Source organism: Triturus cristatus, chromosome 4_2 (genome assembly GCF_964204655.1).
Source record: "Triturus cristatus chromosome 4_2, aTriCri1.1, whole genome shotgun sequence".
NCBI lineage: Eukaryota > Metazoa > Chordata > Amphibia > Caudata > Salamandridae > Triturus > Triturus cristatus.
The window spans coordinates 232,183,599-232,206,077 of NC_140586.1; the positions used below are offsets into that span (position 1 = coordinate 232,183,599).

The following is a 22,479-nucleotide window of genomic DNA, read 5'->3' on the forward strand; positions in this document are numbered from 1 at the left end:
TTATCACTCTTACGTACAGGCCAAACAGGATTACTCCAAGCAGAAGTAACTGGGGTTATAACTCCTGCATCCACCAACTCCTGAATAGTGGTACTAATCTCTTCATGACCACCTGGAATACGATACTGCTTCTGACAAACCACTTTTGTCGCCTGGGGAACTTTTATGGGAGGCATTCTTAAACGACCAACCCGTACAGGCCTGGACGATATATAATGTTTAGTTCCAAATTGGTAACATCCATCATCTAAGTGCAAAGTCATTCCTTTCAAAATATCAATTCCAATTATGAATTCTAAGAGTGGCACCACTAATACAGAGTATTCTTTTCTAGGAATTCTACCTATTCTCATTTCAAGTAAAGTTTGAACTGCGGGAGTTTCCTTTCCACCTAATCCGGTAATTGTAAAAGGCTGACCTTTAAACTTCTTTGATTTTCCATGAATAAGAGTGGCCTCCGCTCCTGTATCTACCAATGCTCGGGCCCTTTGGACATTACGATGTCTCCAATAAATATCAATATCTACATAGGGTCTATTATCTCTATGAGCCCACCTGTGTACTGGAGCTTGACCTATTTCCTAGTCATTTTTACTGTGTTCTGTGTGCCAGGATAAATCAGGATAAAGACTCTCACGTTTCTCAGGTATCGATACCTCCTGTTCATATCCATCTCTATTACGAAATGGATTCCTGTCCTCTGCATTGTACTGCGGGTTTCGATCGGCCAATCTGTGTCGATCCTCTCTCCTTCTCAACTCAGGGGATTGATCCCTATCATCCCTACGTCTGCTGTTAACATAATCATCTCTCCCCCTTTCTCTTTCCCCCTCTCTCTCTCTGTCTCTCTCACGACGGGGGGACAAATCACGTACATAACGTCGATCATCACGACGATCAGAGCGCCCACGGCGGTCGTCATCACCGCTACCGTCAGAAAAACCACGATCACATTCAGTCGTCCGAACACGCCGGGCACCCTCCTTCCGATCCAAGCCACGTTTGCGAAACATTTCCCACAAACGAGGAGTAGTCTCACCGTCAATGTCCTCCTTCCGCACACCATCGGCCACAAGACCAAAAAATATATCACGTCTAGTAAGTTTATTGTCACCAGGAGTACGAGTGTCAGGCCGGGACTGCCGTTCAGGTTTAAACCACTCACCCAACTCACCGAGTTGGCGTACCGATTCCAGCACCATAGATAACATGTTACCAGTCTGATTAATCAATAAAGTCATCATGACCTGCTTATAAGCAACAGGGGAAGAACGAATAATACGATTCCGCACAGAAGATGTCAACAAACCATCAAGCAACCTGTCAGCAGTATTCAGAAAAATTGCCGTTTTCATCACCTCCTCTTTGAGACGTTGTGCAGCATCGCGCAAAGTATACCACGGTTTGTCATTCACAGGCCAGTCAGACTCAGTAGGATATTTTTGATTACAACCCTCAGTCGCCAATTGAAGCAAAGTAATTTGACCACCACCATTAAAATTACGAAAATGATCCTGTACAGTAGAATCCGTACTCAAGGAACAAAATTTCAAACAATCGCCAGCATCCAACATAATGCCAGCAGCGCCCAGTTCATAAAGGCGCACCATCCATGTGAGTAAGGTCTCACCAGCTCGCTGCCGAAATCGCTGCAAAATATCACTAATTTCTTGTTGAGTAAAATCCTCCAAAGAGTCTAAAGCAATACCATTCGGAACACCGGGAGCCTGCTGCAACTTCCGCCGAAAAACTGGATGCACCGAGACCGCGGGACGAGCATCACAAGGAGCTCGATCAGTACACGTAGAGGAACAATCAGTGTAAGAAGCATCGACCCTACTCAAAGGACGAGCGCAATCACGGGGTGCACCATCAGAGGCGCAAGAAGCAGACTTACAATCACGGCCTGAGCGAGAGGACTCGCGCTTGGCAGACTCCTCACCCGAGGAACGAGAATCACTCGAGTTCCAGATATTACCATCCCATTCATCAGGATTCCAATCCAGTCCGGCTTTCGCCACGACCAGACGCACCTTTCGCGTCGAAACCCGACCACGCCGATTCTTGTATTTATAACGAGCAATTCGCACAGCCGCCCTCTCGGCAATAGTTTGGTAAGTCTCAAGTTTGTCAGCAAGCAACGTATTTTGACACCGCAACAAAGTATGAGCATTCTGAATCTCAACAAAGTTCGCTTCCACATCCTTATGCAATTTCTGTAATTTCAACAACCTCTCATGCAGAATCCTGTACGCAGACAGAACAATCCAACCTCTACGCCCCAAAACGGGAAGCTCATCACCCTTAGATACCGGCGCCTTCTGTAAACAAGTAATCACATTAGCCGGCTCCGCCAGGTCCAAAAAAGAATTCCAATTCTCACTCAAACCAGTAGAATCAGCCCACTCACGGGCTAAGGCTTCATAAGGCGTTGAATCCCAGCCGGGAATATCAACGGGCAACTTAAAAGTAGATTTCGACTTTCTAGAAAACATCTCGGAAAAGAAAGAGAAGAAAAAGAGAAAGAGAAAAAAAACTATACACACAATTATATACAAATAATATACAAACGAAACCACGCACGCGCCAAAAGCAAACACGATACAACCACAACGCACACAGGTTTCGTAAACGGTTCGTGACGCCAAATGTTCTGCTTTGGTTTTCGGATCAGATAGAACCCGCTCATCAGAGCCTCACTAACCCAGCCAGAACGTTATCCTCTCCCCCTCCCTAGGGCCTATTTACAATAGGTAACCACATATATCTACCACCTAAGGACAGGGAATTCCTACTCATACATACCAAGACCTCTTATAATCGGCGGCCTCGTGATCCCATACGGATCCAGACCTCTCTGCCCATACGACAGTCTCAGCACAAGTGGCGGCCTCGCGATCCCATACGAATCCAGACCTCTCTGCCCATACGACAGTCTCAGCACAAATGGCGGCCTTGCGATCCCATACGAATCCAGACCTCTCTGCCCATACGACAGTCTCAGCACAAGTGGCGGCCTCGCGATCCCATACGAATCCAGACCTCTCTACCCAGACGGCAGTCTTAGCACAAGTGGCGGCCTCGCGATCCCATACGAATCCAGACCTCTCTACCCAGACGGCAGTCTTAGCACAAGTGGCGGCCTCGCGATCCCATACGAATCCAGACCTCTCTACCCAGACGGCAGTCTTAGCACAATCGGCGGCCTCGCGATCCCATACGGATCCAGACCTCTCTACCCAGACGACAGTTCATACGATAGTTCATCCTATGATCACCATAACATACAAAAAGGGAATCAGTCTCACTATGCATCAGATCACACAAGGACTGCCAGTTCGAGCATAGTCTGTTCTCCGGTTCGAGGGGCTCCTCTCTCCCTTATTCAGTTACCACTTACCTGATCAGGGTTAACATCTGTTCATGTAGCCGCAGCTGACTAGAAAAATAGGCTACCCTCTCATACAAGAACACGTAGCACATGTTGGTTCACTACAAACTGGGTACTTTATTACTCGTTACATACGCAATCACATAACATTACAATATAACACATAACCTGCAAAGAAAAGTGAAAGATTAAGTTGTACACTCTAATAAGAAAGGGTCGACATCACCTTAGTAGTGTGTAGCCTGCACTCAGTGGTCATCTAGGTTCCCGTCTCGTCTGTGCCTCGGCTCGCCTGGAAGTCACACCTCCGCAGTCACGGATACACGTCTGCACCACTATGCGCTGTTCCCTTCACCCTTCTCCGAGTCACTGGGACCTCTTCCTTGTCGGCTACTCTCTCCTCTCTGGCTATTCTGCTAGGAGAGTATCTGTCTCTCGGTTTTTCTCCGCCTTCAAGATGGCGTCTGTCTTCCCTGGAATAAGTAGTAGCTTTATTGCTAACGGCTAGATGCCGCCTACGGACTGACCATGTAACTGCCTCAGACTTTCACTAATATAGAGGTGCGTTTCCTCATGGAAAATTCCGGCCCGTAACCTGCCGCCCACCAAATTCTTGTACCTCCCCGTACCAAGGACACGTTCCCAGCCGGCCGGCCTGATGTAGTGTCTTCGGCATGAAGAAAAATACAATCCTTCGATAAGGGCCGGCCTGAACCGGTTCTCTCCAAGCGAATAACACCTCATAACTAAAACATTACATTTGACCTAGAAGCATCCCAAGCTGCCGGAGCAGAAAGAAAGATGGAGTCTCTCCCGTTTGAGGCCTACCAGGCCTGAATTCAGCACGGCTCCATGAAATACCCTCACTACAGGACAGGTTATCCCTAATACTAACAAATCTATCCCCTAGGCTATGTGTGCAAGCCCTGATCTATGGGGAAGAACACAGAATCATGTCGAAGTGCCTAGTAAATAGGCTCCATTCACTACTCTAACCCTTAGACTTGAATGGTAAGAGACTGAAGTCACATTCAATCATCTTTTCCTCACAAGAAGGCCGGGAAAATCGAGCAGAACACCAGCTCACTCACAATGTAAGTACTGGATACTACATAGAGCAAATTGGACTTCCGAAAAACTCTCCACAGTGAGGCTTCTTGAATCAGACATTTGCTAGAACTGCCAAAACTCCCCAGGTACCCTTACTCATATGCTATTCAATTGCGGTAAGCTCCACCATTTCAGTAACGAGATTCAGAAAACTGTAAATGCAAACCTTAACTTAGACATTGCCTTAAATTTCCATAGTTACCTTACGTCCCTCGCCCCATTCTACCACTTTGAAACTAAAACAATCAGACAAGTGCCTTATGGACTTTCAATTAACGATAGGAATAAAAAATATCCTATGCGAATAGAAATCTTTCCAAAACCTCTCATATCACACATGGTGGGCGTGGGTCTGCTACTAGAAAAGCGAGGATAACACTCTTGCTAACAATGTTTACACTAGCCAAACATCTCGAAAACTATGGAATAGAGTAGACCTATCCATACAAAAATAAAACCTCCTTGAGACCTCAATATTCTTACCCTTAATGTTGGGGCTAACCCAACCCTCCTCTTGCTTTTAGGGATTTAGCAACAATATCTACCACCACATTGTCAATAGTTCCACAACCCAGGCATCTCTCTCTTCCTCTCTTCTACTATCCCCCTCTCTCTCTGGGGCCCCTTATGATATCCCTCTCCCTCTCCTCCCCCCTCCTAATCCCCTACCGCCCCCCCCCCCAGATTAACTTCAATTAACATACCTGAAATTACAAATGTGTTTAGATTCGTAACTGTATGACTATATTTGGTTTTATTCTTGAATGTACTCATGTTCAACAAGCATCTTTCTCACTCTGACTGCCTAATGCCCTGCCCTTTTCCCGCCCCCTTTCCTTCTGTATCCCCTAAAATCAATAAAACACTTTGGAAGAAAAAAAGAATAATAAACGTTTTGAGTACTTTGCCATACTGGGATCTCTGCCACAGTGGACGAGATCTCCACCTATGTGTGCAAAGGTACTAGTAGAAAGAAACATTACACTGATAAATCCTGTTGTAGAGGGCTTCACCCCTTGATTTGAAGGGGTGGGGACATACAAGCATACGAGTAGGTGCAAATATACACTCTGAAATAGTGAATAGCAAAAAAGTGTGTTTTGTTAGACCTAGGTGTAGTAGTAAATACACATGTGAGTAAATATACAAGTGTACATTTTCTTTTGAATAGGCCTCACAGTGATTGTGTATGGTCTGAGAGAATATACATTAGGATCTGTCTGCCGCTGATATTTTCTGGGGAATAGTCTTCCATATCTTGTTATAGAAATAAAGTTTCTTCTTGATTGAAGCTTGCAGGTAGTTGGTTTTAAATTGCTGATGATATTGAACAGATTGTGCTCTCTGTTTGTGCTGTGGTTTTTCATTTTAGGTTTAATTATTCTATATATATACATTTCTTGCTATTTTTTGATGGAAGAATTCTAGGATTTCTTCTCATTTGGAATTGGTTTGTCCTTGGTAGGTTCTGGAACAAGGTTTCAGATTCTTTTTGACTATTTAAAAAAAAAATGTGGTATTGATTAAAGTTGGGTTTGTTTAGGATACAGAGCTTTTCAGTATTTGATGTCATGACTGAAGTGCCAAAGGGACTGTTTAGTTGTAGCAGATATCGATTACATTTCTATTTTGCACGGATCCTTTCTTGTCATAAGTAAATCAATAGAAACGATTTGTTTGAAAGATTTGGGTGGCTTTTTCAGTTTCTGGTTCGTTATTTCGTCAATTAATTTATAACAACTTTATTGTGATGAGAAAAGGAGGAGTTGACATCCCACCTAGTTGGAAGCTAGCTGAGGGAGAGGTGTAAATAATTCATCAAGAGATGTGTTTCAAACAGAGTTTTAACCCTGATTCTGCAGTGGTGTATGTTTCATACAGTGGGCTTCTAGAACATTTTGGTGTGGAAGGCTGCATAGTTTGGATTCCCAAGGAATAATCTGGGCTCTCCTAGGTAGACATCTTTGTTAGATAATGTTTGCTGTTCAGTCACATATTCTGTGACTTATGTTCGTTTGTCAAGGACGTTTTCATTCTTACTTGGCAGGTTTTAGGTTAGTGAACGAGAATTGTCTATGGTGGGGGAAATCACAGAACATGTCAATGGATTCAAATGAACAAAGTGCATGTTTAGATTTTTTGCATGCGAGAAAGGTACTGTTGATTACTGCTGCACCACCTCCTGTGTATTTATCTTGATCTCTTCAAGTTATGGGTTATCCAGAAGGTCTGTGGCTAACTGCTTAGCTATGTTCAAGTGATGAATACAAGATCCAGGATGAATGCTGCGGATTTGTTGACGAGTGCATGAGGTGTATTAGCCAATCTGGATTTGTCTTAATTCAGTCATTTCTCTTGCTGCTATAATGCATGTCTGTGGGTATTCAGCGTGTCTGCCTTCTGGGGCGAGTCCTAGCTTATTATTAGGCCTATCAGTTTTTCAGACATTATATGAGCGCATGCGAGACGGATTTTTATTTATGGTAACTGTTTTTGAGGGATTATATGCACATTTTAAGACAGTGAAGTGGAAGGGCAGTGAAGTCAGATGAAAGCGTGGCACAAGGGAGACAATGGACAACTGACAAACCTACTGTGAGCTTCAGGAGAAGCTGAGGGACAACGCAGGCTACAGGGCAAAGGGTGGTCGAAGAGATACCGATGGTCCCTGCAGAAAGCTATAGCTGAGGACAAAGTCCAGTAAGATTCAAAATATGATATTGCCAGATTGCAAAAATAATATTCCAAGCAACCCTGTGCGCCTCTTGTTAAATGGCTAGGGTGCTATGAGGCTGTTACTATTAGCTTTACAGGGCTCTGTACCAGTGAACTACTTGTGGTCATGTGTGGGATTGAAGTTTGAAGAATTTTTCACACCCTAATTCTCTGTGAATACAGGTTTTGTGACTCTGGCCCTCACACACCGATTTATGACACGGAATGCACTGACATATGTGTCTGCAGAGTATAGCGATGGACTCTTGGCGAGGAAGGCTTTGATGGGGCAGAAGAGAAGAAACTAGTAGCAACATAAAAAAACCTGTGAAAAAAACAAGCTGGCGACCTGCCACGTTTATTAGAAGTTGGGTTTAAAACACTCCTCGAAGAGGTTCTCAACTATCTTAGAGGCTAATACCAATACTGTCTGCACACTGGGTGACCCTGTCACTGCTCCATCGTTAACAGAAAATGTCACAAATCAAAGGGGGAAGAGTGTGATCATTCTCAAAACCAACCACTTGTCTCTTCTGGCAATGACCTATACTTGATGTCTGTATCACGGTGCAATCTGGCACCCTTACTTCCTAATTGTGCCCAAGGTGGCTTCCTGGTAGCATCTTACTGTAGCAGCAGCTCTAATAATACTGGAGGATTTCAAGGGAAGAGTCAGTCAACCAAGAGAAAAGGAGACCAAGTAATGCCCACAGTTAGAAGACACCTACGTGAGGCTTACCAATGCTATCCACACTGAAAAAGCAAGAGCAAGCAAAAAGTTGCAGAAGAGAGTGAAGACAGAAGAAACGTTTGAAGGAGTGTAGGTGCTGCTAAAAGACAGCAGAGAGAAGAAGATTTCATTGTCTTTGGGGAAGATTCCAAACCTGGGGTGGGTCAAATGAAACCAACTAGCAAGGGAAAAGAGATGTCCGTGGCCGTTCAGAAGACATCCTTCAGAATGAAGACTCCACAAAGATGAGAGAAAAAGGGAAAGGAGGACACTGATGATGACTTCCAAGCACAGAAATAACCAGGCTGAGGTGTAATAGTCCAGTTCACGTCTTTCCATGAGATATCTTGTTAGTATGCCGATCAAAGGCAAAGTGACAGTACATTCAGAGAGACGCCGGGATATGAGTAAACTAAAATGTACGACATTGCAGAGCTGAGGAACATCCATGCAGTAGATGACTGTTGTAAGCAAGAGCCGAGTAAAATTCTGATCTCCAGTTCATAAACTACAAACCTGTTTTAAATTCTCTGGGTGTTCAATTTATATAGTGCTGAACCATTCTAAATCATTATGAGTTTTAGAATTGTCAATTTATTTTTGGGAGTATACAAATCACACGGTAAACAGCTGTTTTAAATTCTTCGTCTAATGTGGTTACATTTGTTCTTCAATGAGCTGATGTCAATTCAGAGTGCATGTGCTAAAGTTAACCAAAGTATTAGTGCTGTTAATCCATCACATGCAGAAGTGGGGTGAAATCAGAGACAGTGAAGGAAGGGATGGTACACACTGTTGACTTATGTTTCAACGTAATACATGCGTAGGCTGGCAAGAGTTTAACGCTCACTGCTGTCATTTGATGATTGCACGCATAATGTAAAAGAAGTTATTGCTATTATTTTTAGACTAGTCTATCCTGCCAAAAGTTGTTTTTTTTAAACACCAGTTTTCCTGTTCATTAATAGTTTCTCTAGGAGAGAGCGCTCATATCTCTGCCATACTTAAGCAAGGATGTTTTGTACAATCGTCCCTTTCCCTTTATCCTCCCGACACTTTATCTCTCTCTATCCGATTCCCTTCCTGTCCTCTTCTACCTCTGCACACCCTGGCCCCAACCCCTTGAGTTGTTCCTGCCCTTTTACTCACAGTTATCATATGGTCGGAAAGTGTCCTTTTTAAGGTATGTCTGGTTCTTGTGGTGGCATTTCAGGAGAAGAAGGATCCGAGACCTCACTGTGGCAACTGCGCTCTGCATGAAAGAAAGAAACAAAGAATCAGGGCAAGAGCTGGAAAGAAAGAAAGAAAGTGAAGGAGGAAATGGAAAGAAGAAATTAAATAAGAGAAGGGGGAGTATTTAACAGAAGTGAAGGAAACAAAAAGAGGGAAAGAGCGGGAAAAGAAAGCGGCAAGGAGGAAACGGGGGGGACTGGAAGAACATGAAGCGTGAAAGGGTGAGATGGGAAAGGCAAAAAAAGAGACTAAAGGATTTAAAAAAAATTAAAGGAAAGTGTAGAAGAACATGAGGGAAGGATAGCAAAGAAGTCGGGGGATGGAGGAGAGGGAAAACAGAGAGCAGGGCGCGAATGGGGAGATGAAAGAGATGATAAAGTAAAAAAACAATAAGAAAAAGTATGGGAAGCTGAGGCGAAGGAAGAGAAGGCAAAACGGGAACACAGAATAAATGAATGGCTGGAAGCAGAAGAGCCCCCAAAAACTTTAAGGAAAGAGGAAGGAACACCCGAAGAACGCACTGAAGTAAAAAAAATAGATAACGGTACGCCAAAAGACATCCACACTCGTATAGATCTTTTAAAAGGCCGCGCGCACCGCGCATTCAAACTGGAGCCAGCTAGACGAAGCCAGCACTGAGGCAAAGGGTCAAGTACGCGGAGCGCATGCGTGCTGTCGTCATACCGCCTCCCCCAGAGTGTTTATTCGCAACTAAGCGGCCCCTGAGAGGGCGTTACACCTGCTGAATGGATTCGTGGTTTCTGAGGTGAGGAGTTCGTTCTAATTTTTATTCATATGTACTGAAACTAAACCTCGAAAATGTGGTTGTCACCTTTCTCAGAAAAAATACCGATCATTTGTTCACGCTCTGCTACTTTGGATGGGGCAAGTATAATGAAAGTGAAAATAAAAACATTTGTAAAATTCTCACTTTTTTTGTGACATGACAATCATACCGTTTACTTGAATAATCACTGAGAATTAATTTAGACAGCTCTCACACTTTAAAAGGTATTTCCTCGCGTTTGTCTTTCTAGATTTATATTTCGCGAGGGAATAATACAAGCTTGTCACTGTTAACTGTACATTTTGTACTGGCATGGTCTTAAAAATACAGGCCAGGCCGGTAAAAAAAGGCGCGCAACTAAGTTTCAGCGAGCGTCAATGAACCTCGGTGTTTGTGGTGGGCGATTAATTTGAAGTAGGTTAACTTCATGTTGCATAGAGAACATTGTTAAGGGTACTTTTTAGCTCTTGGACTTTACTATGATCAAAAGTAGCAAAGAGCGATGTGAACATACAGTGTGGCTCATTTAGCGGATAAAGCTCCTCCAGTCAGCACTAGTGTTGCAATCATCTACCCATATCTTCCTGCACCTACCTCTTGGGCAGTACTGCATCTCTTTGGGGCAGAGGCAGTGAAGAGGCTGCTTGGCACCCACACACACTGGGGCCTGAGAGTGTGCATCTTTCATGCTTCTGGCGGGAGAAGAGGAATCAATCTCGGCCTCTGCACCCATTGCTGAGTAACAAACGACGCAGTTGTCAGAGGGAAGGAACATCTGCTTGCAACGGCATAAAGTTACAAAAAACGTTTCAGGAAAAAATTAGCATAGATCACACTGGACAAACATCTGTCTTCTGGTAAAGCCGAGGACTGTTTGTTCTGTCTGATCATGTTTGTTTTAACTTAATGGTGAGTGAAAATGGCGCAGCATGCACGTGACAAACAGAGATCACGCTATGGAAGAGAGCACTTCCACCCTCTGAGCTCCATACTGGCGCATGGACGTCGCACTCATGGCTTCCCTGGGAAGCAAGAGGCTTGCAGCTGATTCCGCTCAGCTGGTCCTCCGTCCCAAGCTGGTCAGCATAACAACATACCAATAAAAAGAACAGGCTGTCATGTTTTAAGACAGTGTATCGGGCCTATCAATTCTTGCCCAATCCATCTGCTAGTACAGGTTGGGCAAGCTCCTGCCAGAAGTGTTGAGGTAAGCCAGATAAGAGCCTACTTGCCTGGCATTCTTGACTTTTTTCTGTTGGCATATGTTTTTGGGCTCATGATTGAAGCTGGGATACATTTTAAAGTCCGTATCCAGCGCGTGGATACAAACAAACAGCTGTAGTTGTCTGATAGCAACGTTAACGAGTTCCATAACCCTAGAGCCACAGCATATAGCAGATGTTTACATTATGTCACAGGTAAAGAGGTTACAGCTCATTTTTGATTCACAATTGCAAATACCCGGGAAAATGGAGCCGTCCTTTGTCTTCTTTATGACAAGCAAGCTGGATACGTTTACTATGCCAATTCTTTTTTTTTTTTTACTACTGGTATTGAACACCAGCAGGACCCAACGCAGTGTTGAGAGGGAACCCACTGTAATCAATCAGAAGCTTTTGGCATGTTGATGAAAATGATTACAGGGCACATCCAAAGGGTAATATATGGTGTTGATTTTCAAAACCAAAATGGCGGTGATATTAGTGCACCACCACAAACTGGTTTGGTCTATTTCACAGCACAGTGGTGCCACACAAGTAATGCTCTAGATCCTCAAACTGATGTGATGCCAACTATGGATTCTGAAATAACAGTCATATCGCCACCGCTGGAAGAACAAAATAAAAAATACTAAGGGTCAGAGGCAATGCCACCAATCTTTGAAAAGTAACAACCATAGCCGTAAAATAGAGAAAAAAGAAGCGCACTCCATCAGCAGCCCAGCAGCCTCACAACCAGCACTCCGTAAATGTGCACAGAATTTAAATCAGGCCACCTCACATGAACAGGGCCTAATTCAATTAAGACCCTTTCCTCGCAGGATGACGTCTGCCAAGTACCATGCCAAACAAGAGGATATACAAACCTCGAGCCGGCAGATCACAAGGCGCCACAAATTATGATTGCCAGCATTACCGGTCAAGACTGGAGAATCGCGCTACAACTTACCAAGTGGTTAAAAAGAATGTCAACCACTCAGACCAAACAGTGTCATGCAGAGCACCAATCATCTTCAGCAAAACCTCAGACAATGCCATCATAGTCGATAACAGTACACCTCGAAGCCACCTCCTCTAAATCTCTTATCAATACGAACACTAGTTCGTATCAAGGGATCTGCTGTAACCAACTAATATTAGAACCGGAATATTCCTCAAAAAGTATGTGTGACATCCTCAACAGAGGAAACATTCTGAGGTTACTAGCAAAGATTCCAGAGCTGAAAGACATAGTTTTGCCAGATTTACAATCGGTGGAATTTTTTGCAAACAACCCCCAGCTACCAGAACTTACGCTAACAACATGGACTTCAGTGGAAATTGCAACATCAGTTTTAGCCTTTGCCAACACTTTGGAATATGGGGAATATCAGTAAGGAGATATAGTGCCCTCAGGCACCCATTCCCCTTGTCACAAAGAAAGGAAATTTAGGCCATGGTAGAAATCACCCATGCCCATGTGAAACCTTAAAATCTGAATCTCTCATTTTCTAATTTAGCTGTGCTTCATTCATGCTCACCTTTGACCTGTTTTCAGCCTGACTCTATCCTTGACACCACACTTGCATAAACATTAGGTCACAAATCTAAGTTGAGACATTGTAGGCTGCGTAAACATGCAAAGTCAGCACAAAAGAACAGCTGATGTCTACACTGTGGGTTTTGTGTGTATTTTAAACTATGATAAAGCCTTAGACAAAGTTTGTTCAGATAAGCCTATCTTGTTATGCAGCTTCAAGACGCGACAGTTCCACAAGGCACCAAGGTTGTTGATTCTTACCGATGGTCTCATTTGTGTGTTCTTCCCAAAGCTCTATTTACCTCTGGTCGTTCCTAGTCTGTGATTTTCCCTATATAAACCCATGTAACCATTGTTCAGTGTGTTCTATCCTTGGGTATCTTGATCGTACTTGTCGGATGGAAACCCATTCAAGAATGATTGAATAAACTATCCATTGTTTGACTTTGCTCTTCTGTCGATTCCTCCTTACTTGATAAGAACCCGTGGCGAAGTGGTGATCCCTGCACCAGCAGGTTATTTATTAATCTGCTCCACAAATTGACGCCCAAATGTGGGGCCCCATCAAGCGCTTGCAGTCAGACCAGGGCAGGAAATCAGGTCGGTAAGACGAACTTCGCTGAGGAAGCGCCCCACCTGATGAGATTAGTGTTGCTCGTGGTCCAAGGTGATTTTTCCGCTCTCCAACTCTGATCTTTCTGACGGCTGCTAGCCTTGAATGAGGCCTTCGGTTGGTGATTTTCTTTGGATCAGGGAGGATCGACAGGTGGGAGGCGAAGACTACGCATGAGGTCAATCTGTATTGAACCGGTTCATTTGTTCATTTGGTTTGGATCTGTTTGATCTTTGCTTGACTTGGTATTCGTCTTGACTTGGTATTTGATTGGTAATCTGTTTGGAATTTGGTAGTCCGTTCGGACTCTGTTTTAAATTTGGAAAGTTAGGTTCTGTTTAGTATTTTGAGATCTAAGTTTTGTTTTGAGACTTGCTATTTGTTTTGACTAACATTTTTTCTTACAGGTAATGTGAGAATATGTTTTATTGCTCTCTGTTTATAAGTTTTTTAAATCTTATGTAACATGCCTGTGTTTAGCACCCTTTGGAAGTTTTGTTGTTGCTGCTGCGATAAGCAGAGCATTTTGGAAGCAAGTCAGCCGGCGCCACCAGAAGGTACATCAAATTTTGAGATGTACATCAAATATGGTATTTGTCCCATCATGTATAATACATTGTGGAACAAATACACAAAAGGGGATCCCCAGCTGAGATGGCCATTAGAGGGAACTATGGACCCTCACAAACTCGAGTATTTATAGAATCAATTGTTTTTAAAGAAAGTTAGGCCAGCTATGTTTGACAGTTTGCGTATGTGGAGGAAAGAAGTGAAGGACCAACAGCGCAAAGCAGAGAAGGTACAAAGGAAACAGGAAAGGAAGACAGAGTATCAGAAGTATAAGGAATTGAAGGATAAGGAAGTTCAGGAGAAAAAGGAATGTTTAGCTAGAGAGCATAGATTATTAATATCTAAAGAATATATAGTTAGACCAACAGTAGCAGTAGAGGTCCACCAAGAAGATGTGGACTCAGATATTGATGGATTGTTAATAGAACGACCCCGCCCCCATATGTACCCTTAACACCTCTTCCTCCTGGACCCCTAAATATTGCTCCCCTTGTACCCCCGGCTCCCCCTCCTTTGCCCGCGGTTGTCCAGCTCCCTATTTTCCAACCAGTATCGGTACATTCTTTACCCCCTCCAACCCAGGCCACTGCACCCCCACCCTCTGTGCCTCCACCTCAGGCCACTGCACTTCAAATGTCTAATGATTCTGTACTTTCTGCATCTGTTCTGAGCCCCTCGAGTTCTTCGATCTACTGTACCTCAGTTTCGTCAGGATGCAGTAAGGTTGATGGTATTAAATTGGTTAAGTGATCTAGAAATGGAAGTAGAAGAAATGATAGATCAGATTCAGAATTTCTCTGAGAGTGAGCTTCTTTGCCTTAGAAGTAAGATTTCTCATCAACTTATGGTTCAATGGGAGATGACTACAGGGCGAAATGGCCCAGATGATGTTAGAGCAATTATTAGACAGTGTCAGATAGGGGCCTTCCCTGTAAAAGGAATTAACACAGCCATAGCAACGATAATTGGATACCGTAATGAGCTCTCTTCCTCTCCCCGAATAAGACATATGAGGGAAGCTGCGCCACAGTTCATTCCTGGAAGAGGGAATGCAGACGATGACCCAAATAGTGCTAATGCTAGAGCCCATTTTTTGTACAATTGGATATATACGCCCTGGAAAAGGACGGATGTACTCACTTTAAAAGCCTCTTTACCTGATATATGGAAATATCCTAGGGGATTTTATGAAGATGTACAGCCATTGATTCTTGTATCATGACCTTAGCAGATATTGATATGTTTTTTTGGTATGATCCTTCCACCTGATATGTGGCGAATTACCCGGAAACAGGATCATGCTGTTGATTTGTGAGGAGATTGGACTGCCATCTTAGCAGCTGATAGGGATAGGAAACCTGGTCAGAAACCTAGTCAACTTATACTGGATCTACCTGGTAACATACTTACTTACATAAAAACGATAGTGCCAGCCAGAAAAATAGATTGGGCACTCCTTACTGCTTGTAAACAAAAACAGGGAGAGGCTGTCCCTGATTTCTTTACTCGTTTTGAGGAAGTGTTCCATGATTTTAGTGGACAAGATACAGCTACACCTACAGGTGCACATTTATTTGTAGATAGATTTGTGGGAAATTTGCTTCCTGAGACATCAGTTCGCTTAAAGAACTCTGAAAGCACATGGGCTTCAGTGACTCCAAAAACTATATTAGATATGGCTCAGTATTATCAGAATCAGGTTAACACTGAACAAGAACGAAAAGAAGGAAAGTTAAAAGAATTGAAAACTAAGGTGATGATGGTTCAGGCCTATGGACCCCAAGCTCGAGGCCGTGGCCAAAATTATGGTCCGAATTATAGACAAATGCCTCCAGTAGGGCCACCGCGTAGACAAACTCCACTGGGACTGGATCAATGTGCTTATTGGGGGATCGCACCACAGCCTAATTCGGCACACAGCGCCACGCCACGCAGCAATTTCCATCTGGCTCCTGGTTTGGGGCAGAGCAACGCTTACCTGTTGGTATTGCCGCCGGTAGTCTCCCTCGCCGCCTCTTGTTATTCCGAGGCCGCTGCAGAGGTGGACTTCAGCCCCCAGCAGGCAATCTTCGACCCGCCCACATCCGGCGGAAAGCGCGCCCGGAGGCGCTACTTCAATCCAGGCTCCCCCGGTGGAGCGGGGGGATCGCACCACAGCCTAATTCGGCACACAGCGCCACGCCACGCAGCAATTTCCATCTGGCTCCTGGTTTGGGGCAGAGCAACGCTTACCTGTTGGTATTGCCGCCGGTAGTCTCCCTCGCCGCCTCTTGTTATTCCGAGGCCGCTGCAGAGGTGGACTTCAGCCCCCAGCAGGCAATCTTCGACCCGCCCACATCCGGCGGAAAGCGCGCCCGGAGGCGCTACTTCAATCCAGGCTCCCCCCGCGTCGCGGGACGCGCGCGGGCGGCGCCGGGCTGAGCCCGGGCAGAGGGCGGGCCGTCTGTGGCCGTCCGGGGCCGGAAGAGGCCGGGCTGGGCTCATACTCTAAATCGTTGGTATCCCGAATAGCCGGCTTCATACAGGTACTGTTGCTGTTCCTTGTGATTTCCTGCTGATTAAAGAGGTTGTGGACTGGGATAATTAGTAGCGGACTAATCTCTAGGGCTACTATCTCCGAATGTTAGCACGATAGAGTGCGGGTTATTCTGTGCCATCCTTCGGACTCTTGAATTTGTTCCAGGGCCTTCTTGTGAATCTAGGTATAGCCCTGTCCAGTAATAGTTATGCCTACTCGCTCTGGGAAAAGTCTGAGGGGGAATGAGGGGGGCATGGTGGGCACCATGGACCAATTTATTACGCGTGTGGCCAACGTCATTGACAAGGAAATCAGTATGGCTGAACGCCGGCTATCCCAAAGCCCGTTTACTGATAGGCGCTCATCGATTGGCCAGCTAGCCCAAATATCCTCCCCGGATCAAACCTTGTTGCCCAACGCCCCCCACTCCTTAGATCACCCTCGAGTTGCGGCCTTGAGGGCCAACATCGAGGGCCTTGAAAGCCTGACGGCCACGACACTCAACACCCAAAATCAAGTGGCTTCTATCCCAGCAGTAACTAAATTATGCACTATTTCCTCCTCCCCACATTTGGTAGACTCCACCATTTCTCTAACTTTGCCTCCTATGGCGGACACCGGGGCTCAGGCTGAAACCTATCCGGTCACTACTAAGAGTGCAAGATCTGCTACACCCCGGATAAGCAGATAGCCAAAGAACTGTAAGAATAAGAGACGGATAGGTGTTAGGAGGGGCGATCTCAATAAAGCAGTGGAAGGAGCACTTAGATCGCTTCAAGAAGAAAATAATGGCGAGGGGTTTGCTGCTTTTCTGTCTAAAAATTCTGCTGCGGATAGTGCGGGTAGTGCAGCGACTTTCCCCCTAGAGTCTCTCCCCACCAAAAAAATGGAGGATATAATAAAATCCTTACTCCTTCCAGTACTAGACAGAATTAAAGGGCTAACTGAGCGTGTGGATAAGTTGGAACAGACAACTCTAGACAATTTCTTTTCCCTAAAATCTTTCATAAAAATGCAGTTAAAGACGAGGGAAGAAGGACTTGGGGGGGGGGGGGGCATGACGGCAACTCGTTGTCAATAGCTCTATCTAGTTCAGTAACCTCCACTGACAGGACACTCGCTGGGTTGGAAACACCCAACTGTAACCTGTACCCTACTGTGTTAGTGGATGATACTGCAAGACACCCGGTTCATGCCTCCCACAAGCATGTGGCTAAACCTAAGATTCCCAAGGTTTCAAGCCATACCTCAGGAAACAAGACAACACGCCCGTTAGTCCCGGTTGGCTCGGGCGACGAAAACACACTTAGCATGTCTACCCCGCCAGTAGCTCGTAGTATAAATGAGACTCCAACTGTTAGTTCAACTGGAACTGCAAAGACAAATACAGCGGAGCCTGATGAGGCCCCTTCCTCAATGCGGGTCCCCACTATAAATCTGCCTCCTGATTGCCAGCCCTATGTGGTTGTGCTGACTGGCGTACCGGTCCTCAGCCCGGGCAAGAATGAGCCCTACACTGACTTGTTTAACAAGACCCTATTCTGGCTCAAAGAGAATAGACCCTTTCCCGAGTCTTGGGAGGGCCGGATAATCCATGTACGCAGAGTGGGCGGGATTGGAAGTAGGAAAAAAACCACCAAAGGGGATTGCATTATAGTGAACTTTGAAGATCCAAAGGTTGTCAGCTACATATGTAGGGGCTTTAGGAAGGGAAATAGCTCAATAAGCAGTGTGGGCTCAATCGATACCCGCGATCTTAGCTATTTTAATCCTCCAAATCCGCTTGTGAGACAAAGTGGACTCCTTACGAAGGAGAGTTGGGTCAGTCATCCCATCCGTGGTCACACTTCCAAATTCAGCTTATTCAACATAAATCTCAGCCAGCCACAGGATTGCCCTTGGCAAGACTATTGACACACAACTTGCCCTAGACATGAGTGCCACATTGAAGTATTTGGTGAATTAGCCATTGGTAACTTTCCTATAGGAGACCAGTTGGGGAGTCCCTCTACTTGTATTTTCCCGTCCCCACCGATCCTGCGCAGACACTCTCAGGTTACACATGATTTTAGTAAGGTTTTGCACACTGAGAGCTTCTCGTCTACTCATGATGTGGCTCCACTTGCTGGTGATGTAAACACCATTACTAACTCTATTCTCACTATAGGCGCATTAGCTCCAAGTCAGGGAAAGGACCCAATTGCGCCTCTGAAGGTAGCCAGTTGGAATATTGCCGGTTTAGCGAGAAACGTAGCCATCCCTGAGTGGAATGCATTTATTGAAACCTTTGGGATTTGCCTGTTCCAGGAAACGTGGTGCCTGGAACCACAGTACAAACTGGGCTTTACTACCTATTTCGTTCCAGCTGTCCGACCCAAGGAAGGTAAGGGCCGCCCCTCCGGTGGGCTCTTAATTTGGGTAAGCATTTCCCTGCGGTGTTCTATTAAATTCATTGCCACTATCTCCCCGGACTTACAGAGACTCTCACTTCGAGGTCCGTGTGGAGGGCCGGAACTTGAAATACTTAATATCTATGTTAGAGGCTCTAGGGGTGGAGGATCTATTCTCTCTTCAACCGGCATTGACGAGGAACTTAAAAACTGTGGCTCAAATTCCCTTGTCCTATTGGCGGGGGATTTTAATTGCACTTTCGAACCTCTTGCAGCTGAGGACGTGTTGGGTTATAGAGATGATGATGCAAGAAGAGGCATTCCGCCCTTGTCCATTGCTCCAATCAAAAGATGGTCTCAAAACGCTATAGACCTCAATGCGCTCTGTCTGGAGTACGGACTGAGAGCTACCAATGGCAGATCCAAGTCTGACCAAAAGGGGGCACACACATTCAATAGAATAGGCCATTCGTCCAGGATCGACTACATTATGTTGAACTTTTGCCTGTGGTCTTTCTTGGTGGATATGGAGGTCCGCCCGTCTATAGATAGTGATCACAACCCCTTGCTCTTGTCCTTGTCTCCCCTGTGGAAGGGCAGCCCTCCTATCCCAATTTCTCACGTGTGGAAATCATCACACGAAGTATGTCCTTCTAACTGTGGCAGGCGCCTGAAATGGAAGACGTTTAATGGCAATGAGACCAAGATGCGGGAGGCACAACTAGTAATGTCTAATATCTCATTGCGCCTAGACTCCCCCTCCATAAGCGCATCAGAGGTATCTGCAGTTTTTTTACAAGCCACCAAGGCTATAGGTGACTTATTCATAGCCAAGAATGCGGGTAAGGGGGCTAAGAGAGATTCACGGAAGGGCCCACCCGGGTGGTTCACAGATTCTTGTCGAGTGGCCAAAAAGGAACTATTAAAAGCTGTAAAAGCTAAGAATAGAACCCTAGTATGTGCAGCCAGGGGCAACTATAAGAGAGCACTATCAAAAGCAAAGGCAAATTGGGAAGACCAGTTTTGGTGCGATCTCAAAGCCGCAAGCGCAAGGAAGGATGCAAAGGGTTTCTGGGACCTTTTGAGATCCAGGGAGAAACCTGTGGACTCAATGATTACGTGTAATGTTCCAGAGAATGCATGGGTTGACCACTTCACCAAACTTTACTCAATGCCTCAGGAAGCGGGGGCGAGCTTGAGTGCCCGTCACCCTTACGAATCTGCCCAATTTAAGGATGAGCTTCAGTTTACACCCAAGGAAGTGGAGGGGGCAATAAACAATCTGGTCCCCAATAAAGCAGCAGGTCTGGACGGCATTCCCGGAGACCTGCTACGCGCCAACCCAGAACATTGGGGAAAACTCATTTCTGCCCTATTAAATTCCAACTTCAAAGGGGCAACTTCTCCGACTTCATGGAAGGGTGCTGAGGTCGTCCCTATTTTTAAGAAAGGCTGTCGGAACGACCCAGCTAATTACCGTCCAATAAGTCTTCTAGATACCTCACAAAAGGTGGCTGGAAAGGTAGTTTTAACCAGGATATTGCAGTGGGTGGAGGACAAGGGCATTCTCTCCGATTTCCAGGCAGGGTTCAGAGCAGGCACGGGGACAATAGAGCAATCCTTTCGACTAATGATGCTCTATTGGAAGGTTGTTCTTCTGGCCAAGGGCAGTCTATACCTCGCCTTTATAGACTTGCGGACTGCCTTTGACCTAGTTCCCCGTAGCCAACTCTGGAGAGTGCTAAACGAACTGGGTATCCCACCCTACCTGTTAAACCTGCTAATAAATCTTCACGCAGACAATTTTGCACAGATCAGGTGGGGTAGCCAGGGGCAAAAAACAGCATGCATCCCTGTAAATAGAGGGGTACGCCAGGGATGTGTTCTTGCTCCTACTTTGTTCTCCTTATACGTTAATGGAGTGGTGGAGCACCTGCTTCAACACCCAGCAGATGCACCATCCCTGGCTGGCAGAAGAATACCTACCCTTCTATTTGCAGATGATAGCCTCCTGATCTCAAAATCCCCGGCAGGTTTGCAGAGTTTGCTAACTAACTTCAAGTCCTTCTGTGATGCAAGAGGGTTGGTTATTAACACTGCAAAGACAAAGTATCTGGTTCTCAATCCCCCTAAAAAACTGGCTAAACCACCGACCTTAGATTCTGTCGCGCTGGAGAGAGTCTCAGAGTTCGATTACCTGGGTGTCCGACTCTGTGACTCTATGAGCTGGAATTGCCACCTTCAAAAGATGTTGTTGACACATAAGAGGGTGGTGGGTGCCTTGCTCAAGGAACACCGCGCTTCATCCTTAAAACCTATCGCTGCTGTTCTGGACATTTATAAGGCAAGGGCTGTTAGCGCCGCTCTATATGGGGCTGAACTTTGGGGGGTCCAAAAGGTAGATCTTCTTTCCCGTTCGGAAAATAAATTCCTTAAAGATCTAATGGGGCTTCCCTATAGTACCCCAAACCTCCCCTTGTTTCTGGATACAGGAATTCGCCCATTGAGTGATCAAGCAAAGCTTCGCCCTCTCCTCCTATGGGCAAGAATATGGAGAACACCAGAATTATCCAGCTACGCAGACGGCCTAACCGACGTGCTGGGTTCATTAGCCTGGGTCAAGATTCCTTGGTTGAGGGAAGTCAAGCATCTTCTCTTCAACCTCGGCCTCGGCGAAAATTGGACCAATAGAACTGCTCCTCCCAAGTTAGAGCTGAAAAAGATTTATTGGGCCTGGGTAGCTGGTACTAGAAATAGTGATGCTAATTTGTGTAGGACATCTATGGATTTTCTCCTGATTAAGGAAGTGTATTTCTGTGAACCCTACCTGGACATTATTTCAAACCGCAAAGATAGGGCTTTGTACTTCCAATTCAGAGTAGGTTTACTCCCTGTCGGTGATCTGACATCTAGGTGGAAGGTTCCAAGGCAGACAACTTCCTCTTGCCCCTTCTGCGAAAATAGGCTTGAGTCTGTATCCCATCTACTGTTTGAATGTCTGGCTTATGCAGCCCCCCGAAGCAGATGGCTCAAGCCCCTTTGCAGAGAACTTGGAACCAGGCTCTACATAGAGGCCATCCGAATATTAAAAAATGACCCCCGTCCCCTTTTTGCTTGTGGGTTAGCCAAGTTCCTAGGTTGGGCTTGGCGTATTAGATCAACTAGGCTTGCCTATCTTGTTTAATTTGGTTTTTATCTAAATATTTTGGTTTTTACTTAAATTATTGACACCAGTAGCGGTTCTGAATTGTTTGGTTATCTTTTAATGCACTGATGTCTTTTAATATTTTAATGTGTATCTTGTACATGTATGATTTTAAGATATATTTATATCGAAATAAAGCCTTCTTGATGATGCTTATTGCAAAGAGAAGGGACATTGGCGTTCTGAATGCCCTGTTTTAGCTGCTGGTGGGAGAGGAAGGGGAGAAGTGACTAGTAATCGAGGTACTTCAGCTCCCCGACAACAGTCACAGCAGGTTCAAGCTCCAGAGAGGAATAGGTCAAGAAATTATTTTGATCAGCGAAATAATTAATATTCTATGAAGGATTGGGAATCAGAGAAAACTGTGGGAACACATTTTGCCTAGGACAGCGTAGGACAAGGAGGACCAGTTGAGATACCTGTAGATCAGTCAGGGCCATATATAACAGCCACCATACTTAAACAGGATCGGAAATTT

General features: G+C 45.2%; 1 protein-coding gene across 1 annotated transcript in view; it reads right to left on the reverse strand.

Annotated features, from left to right (window-relative positions):
* The window catches only part of IL2RB (interleukin 2 receptor subunit beta), a 401,650-nt gene that overhangs the window by 247,470 nt on the left and 131,701 nt on the right, over positions 1–22,479 (reverse strand). The window contains exon 5 of the mRNA XM_085601347.1: positions 9,096–9,198. Coding sequence (XP_085457473.1) covers positions 9,096–9,198 — 103 coding nt within the window. The remainder of the gene's footprint in view (positions 1–9,095; positions 9,199–22,479) is intronic.